This window comes from Bombina bombina, chromosome 1, assembly GCF_027579735.1.
Source record: "Bombina bombina isolate aBomBom1 chromosome 1, aBomBom1.pri, whole genome shotgun sequence".
NCBI classification, from domain to species: domain Eukaryota; kingdom Metazoa; phylum Chordata; class Amphibia; order Anura; family Bombinatoridae; genus Bombina; species Bombina bombina.
The window spans coordinates 1,070,692,095-1,070,698,079 of record NC_069499.1 but is presented as its reverse complement, the minus strand read 5'-3'; the positions used below and the strand labels follow the sequence as shown (position 1 = coordinate 1,070,698,079).

The window sequence follows — 5,985 nt, the reverse complement described above, 5'->3', positions numbered from 1 at the left end:
AAAGGTGTTATCTATCTTTTTAAACAATACAAATGTTGGTGTTGACTTGACTGTCCCTTTAAGCATAGTAACTGCCCCATACTGTATACATTTGTAGCAATAAGTTAACATTTCCTTTGGTTTCCCACATCCTTTGTCTTAAAAAAAAAAAGTAAACCAGTCAAGACTATTACTATGTTAAGAGGAAAAGAAAAAAACACCTTATCCCCCAGGCTCTGGTGTGTGTACACTGCTGCCATTGTGTTTTGCATTACTTTACTTACGTCCCATTGTCCTGACATTTGCATCTCAATCATGTTATTTCAGCCCTGATACACGTGTATTTAAACAAGATAAATGGATGGATAAAATGAAAAGCCACAATACAAGGCAGTTATATAAATTAAATTTTATTGAATATCAATAAATTGTGTATAAAAAGTTTCATCAGTACAAAATGTGGCACATAGAAAAAAATATAAATACCAGTGTACCTTTGAAATGTAAACATTCATTGTTAAGATTATGTAGACATAAAATAATGGAAGAAATGATGCATTCATTTGACACCTGTCTATAACCAGAAATAGTGTCATTTGGGACACTTTGCTTTTCACAGCCAACTATTGTATCAAATGACAACTGCTTGCTCTTACTGAGTTTGCTTGAAAAGCAGTTGTTAAATGTAATTAACAGGTGTTTGAGTGCATAGCTGCTCTGTAAACAGGATAGTTGTATAAAAGTGATGACCGATGGCTTTAATGATCATTGTTAAAATGTAAAGGCCCTGCAAATTGTCTTTGTGTTGTAATAAAGCAGCTGCCCAACAAATAATATACATAGTTACACTTTCAGCTTGCAAAATATTGCATATATATATATATATATATATATATATACACAATCACAATATAAAAACACTTTTTTTTTCCTTCATAAAAAATATAGGGTACAGTCTCTGCTGTTCACTTTAATTCTGTGTTTACTGTAAATAATAAAAAATATTTGTAATTGCTCGAACCACAGAATGTAATGATTTAGCCATATATAAAATTTCAAATACATAAAGCCATTCTACTCTTTAAAAAAAAAAGTCACATTGAGCAAAATGGGGTATTTGTGCAGTTATTCAAAATTAGTGTAGCACCTGTGATTATGCAATAAGGCACTTAAGGATGGATGGCAACCCTTTCCATGACTTTAGGGACCAACTCAAGTCACTTCAGAGCTTTATAAGTGTATTTAAAAGTGTCAGTATGTATAAGGCCCTCCAAAAAACTTAGTGATCGAGGTAACCTTGCTAATTAAAGATAGCAAAGTCAATGGAAGATCATGATCCTACATAAAGAATAGTGTTTGAAAAAGTCCTCTTGTGCTGGGGGGGTTTAGTGACTCCCTGAACATCCTGTCTCTTCGTGCTTGTGGAGAAGTGACATTCTGGAGAAAGTCCGAGAGCAGTTTTTACATTGGTATTTTTTAACATCTGAGTGGGTTTGTAAGTGAGCTCTTAGGTTGGATCGGTCAGCGAAGGCTCGGTTGCAATGTGTACAGGAAAACGGTTTCTCACCTAGAAATAGAAGAATTTATATTGTTAGACAATGAGAAGACATGGGGAAAATTGTTACCATTTCTATATACATTCAGCACTTAGTATACCAACAATACCAATATAAAGGTAGGTTAAATCAGAGAAGCAATGAAACAAGCAGAATTAATCCCCATTTTGCCAGAGGGATACAATGCAAAGTTCAGCACCATCTTTGGAAGCAAATGGGTTAAACCTACATAGCGCTTGTAAAAGGAATAATTCCAAGAGCATTTTTTTTTCTCTGCAAACATAAAAAGAAATCTTTTGGTTGCATATAACCCATTTAGATAAACACAATTGAAGCTTTTCAGGATAGCGTTTAGCAATTGGAGAGGGTGTGAAATCAGCTCCAAATAACAATAAAACTATCCCTGTGGCACGAATAAAGGCCCTGGTTTAGTGTATTGTAAATGTGATCCTTCTTGGATTAGCTGGCAGCTGGGTTAGCATTGGCCTGTCTCAGTCTGTACAGTAACAGGTGCAATATACTAACTGCACTGCTACAACAAGACACCTGCCCTCCCTGGCCATAGGCCTGCTTTATTCCTCCACTGATGTGCCGAAGAAAGGAATGCAAAGATGCAGAAATAATTAGTGTGTACATCTGCTTTTGTTATGGCTCATTCTATACTCAAGATTTTTTTTTTTCCTGAAAGATTATAACTAGCTATCAACACCTTCAAAGAAAAAAAAAAAAGCAAATTGGCCACAAAAGAAATACACATGAAATAAAATGTCTTGCCTATAATTTACACCTATTTTACTATACCTGAACAGAATAAAAAAATTTTTTTAAATATCATTGGCCTTTTGCCAACATACAGATTAGTTTGTTAAACTTTTTTAAAGTTGTTTTAATGCAATATGTATGATCTTTATTACAGTCATTTTTTTAAAAAAAAAAATGCTTATTTGTGTATGACATTCAGTCATCTCGTACATTTAAAATATAGTACTCATTTTTTTTATTGAATATGAGATAAATTAGGATCCTGTAATAAATATCAAACTCAGTGCCTGTGATTATGAATGGTACCCAGAGTTCTAATCCAAAGCATGGAAATAATTCTTACCTGTATGAGTTCTGATGTGTCCCTGCAGAAGCCAAGGTCTGGAGAAAGCCTTGCCACAGATCTTGCAAACACATGGCAGTGTGTGGCTTCTGATGTGCATTTTAAGGGCCCCAAGGCTTACATATTCCTTCTCACAGTACTTGCAGCTAAAAGATTTTCTGGTTTGGGAGTCACAGTGCAGCTGCTTGTGTTTGGAGAGTCCTGCAAATGTGGAGTAAGACTTGCTGCACTGATTGCACTGAAACTTTTCAGCTTCTGTGGCTGAAGAAGCTGGGCTGGGGGGATCTGAGGTTTTCCCCTCATCATCCTCACTGGAAAACGAAGTGAGATCTAAGGGTTTGGAGTCTTCACTGGAGGGAGGTGAGAGTGGAGATTGTTTGTAGTCAGGCTCAGTGGTGAAGAATGAAGTTAACAAGCCAGTGTCCCATACAAGCGGTGGGTAATAAGCCCCAGTTGTCAAAATCTCTGGCTGGGGTATCATTGGGATCGGGTATTTGTCATACAAAAACGGTGAGATGTACACTGGGAAAAGAAGAGATAAATATTACAATGATGTCCATAACATTCTTTAATATACATTCGAAAATATACAATGACAGTTAATATTTCGTTCTAACAGCAGATTCCTATATATTGCTAGTTAACATCCCTGTAAGTTGACTTTAAGATCTATTATAATCAAGAAGCTTTAATTATATATTAAAACTTTACACAAAAAGAGTAGGGTACTGGAAAATTGTGATAATGCATTGCATACTTATACTAGATTTAAAATATACTTTATATATTAAATGCATACGATAAACAAATAACTTTTATGGTCCATTGCTTTGCCTGCACATAATTATTACAAGCAATACAGTAATTGGTTAATATTAGCAATATTGGAACATACCTGTTTGACTTTCCAGCTCGCTGTAGTTTGGCTTCTTGCTGGCAGAGAAGTGTTTCTTGACTAGGAATGACCGCGGCATCTTGGTAATGTGGTGACTGCAGCCGATTGCCTAAGCGATTACAAGGGATCCTCGCATGGGATAAGACACTGAGGTTTAAAGTGAACGCACAATTTACTGCAGCCAGCAAGCTCCTAATATGTAGCCTGCAGCCCGGGGCGGGGTTATGCAGATGAGCATGGGTACGTGCCAGCCAATCAGTGACTGCGGAGGTGTGAACACGCCCCTGCATCTCCAGCAGGTGCCTGAAGCAGTGGATTTTTGGGATGGTGTTTTTATTGCATCTTCCCCTCCCCTAGAACAGCACATTTTAGACTATCTCAAGGCAAACTGCGATTAAGCAGGAACTTCTGCCCCCACCATTACCTTCACTGCACAAATCCTTTTGTTGGTGTCTATCTTGCTCTCCTGCTTACTAATCATTAACTATGCACAAAAAAAGATTAAACTCTCCCTATGGGGTGTCTTTTACTCCATGCTTATTGCTCGATGAGACATCTTCCATACATTGTAACCAAACAATAAAAATCCTTTGTTGCAGCTCTAAACTATGCACTTTCCCCAAACAATACGAGACTTATGTCTTGAACAAATACGTTCAAAAGCCTCAAATCCTTTCCATCCAAATGTGTATTTTTCCCTTTTTTTTGCCATTCTAAGCCTGAACATTATTTACTCAGAGCACCTTTGTGAAGAAGACCTGTTGTGCAGGCATTTAACGCACAAACAATACACATGTACTGTATAGGTAAACTATTTATATTATGTACAGAACAAATACACATCAAGTTTATCTTATACCTACAATAAGTTTACAGTTTTGTCTTTATGCCCATCCTCTTTAGTCAGATAGTTGTAACTTCCCTGTGAATGAAAGTTTATTATAAATACTTAATGCCTTTATAGATCCCCTGAAGGTAAATTAAATGAAATATTAATGAAAATTATACATAAATATAAATAATCCTTAATTGAATCAATATGTCAAAAAGTGCTCTACAGTATTTTTTGTACTTTTAAGGGAGAACAATCCCCAGGATTATTATAATTTAATGTATTTTAATTGCATATTATATAATGCTTCCATAATGGATCCTAAAAAAATAGTACCCTCTTATTTTGTCTATGCTTAGTGCATATAATCTGTCTAGTGCTTTTCTTTTATGCTATATTATTATTATTCTTTATTTATAAAGCGCCAACAGATTCTGCAGCGCTGCCCATGGGTACAAGGATAAAAGTACAACGTAGAAACAGTACAATAAAAGACACAATTTTACAGACAAATACAGGGGGAATTGAGGGCCCTATTCCCGTGGGACGTTACAATCTAGATGCAATCTACATCACTATATGGTGATGAACAGGGGGAATTCAGTTAAGTTAATGACATTTTCATTCATGTTTAATTTGCAGACCTTTTTTTTCCTAAATTTGGATCTTGGATCTAATGATATTTGAATGCTTGCAATGAGTGACTTTGAATAATATGCACAGATTGACAACTAGATATAATGTGGTAGTCTGTAGTTCTACATTAGTCTATACAATCTTTTATTATTATTATTATTATTATTATTATTATTATTATTATTATTATTATTATTAAGTACAAAAAGGGTTGTAACTGAATTTCTAAATTAGTGAGGGCCTACCTGTATGTGCCTTCCAGCTTAGAGGTGTGACCATGATTTATTTTTACAGCCCCTTAAAGCTGTGTCTAACTATTTTTCAGTTTTGCTTAGAAGGATTTTTATTCCAAATAAGCCTTAGTATAACGTTGTTACTTAGCAGCAGCAAGTCATCTAGTAAAGCAAACTCACATATATAGCAAGCTGTTGACAGTCACTGTAGTTTTCTTGTACTGAAATAATTAGTGGTAGTTTGTAAGTTCTTTTCCTTGTACTTTGTTTTCCACAGACAGGCCCACACGTGTCAACCATATGGCACCTGTCCCTGCTACATTCCACTGACACTAGAGGAGGGACAGGTGACATCTCAGCAGAATGCTGGCTCCTGCGGGTTCCTTTCAACTTGCCAGCTCCTCTCATCTTAACCATGGGTGGCTGGGAAATAACCATGTATGTTATCTCAGTGTGTATACAGATTGCTGTATTTATATAGTACTCACCAAGTATACAGACAAACCTCTTAAAGAACAATATAAGGAAAATACACATACATTTTCAAACATAAAAGTATAGAAGCAGACAGGATTGCTTGTGTTTGGCATGGTGTCTGCACTTGTTGTGACACTAAACTGACTAAAGCAATCTATGTTTTATTTGTACAATATACACATTTACACAATAGATAATGTAGTGGACAGAAATATGTTTATTTTATATGTGATTCCTTGCACTTGTGCTGTAGATCATCAATTCATAGACAT

General features: G+C 35.6%; 1 protein-coding gene across 1 annotated transcript; it reads right to left on the bottom strand.

Moving 5' to 3' along the window:
* Positions 1–373: 373 nt before the first annotated feature.
* SNAI1 (snail family transcriptional repressor 1) lies at positions 374–3,689 on the bottom strand. Its single transcript, XM_053693709.1, has 3 exons — positions 3,536–3,689; positions 2,641–3,162; positions 374–1,546 (listed from the first exon to the last, which is right to left on the bottom strand). The coding sequence occupies exons 1-3, from the start codon at positions 3,612–3,614 to the stop codon at positions 1,365–1,367; spliced, it is 783 nt and encodes a 260-aa protein (XP_053549684.1). The 5' UTR covers positions 3,615–3,689; the 3' UTR covers positions 374–1,364.
* Between the last annotated feature and the right edge of the window lie 2,296 nt (positions 3,690–5,985).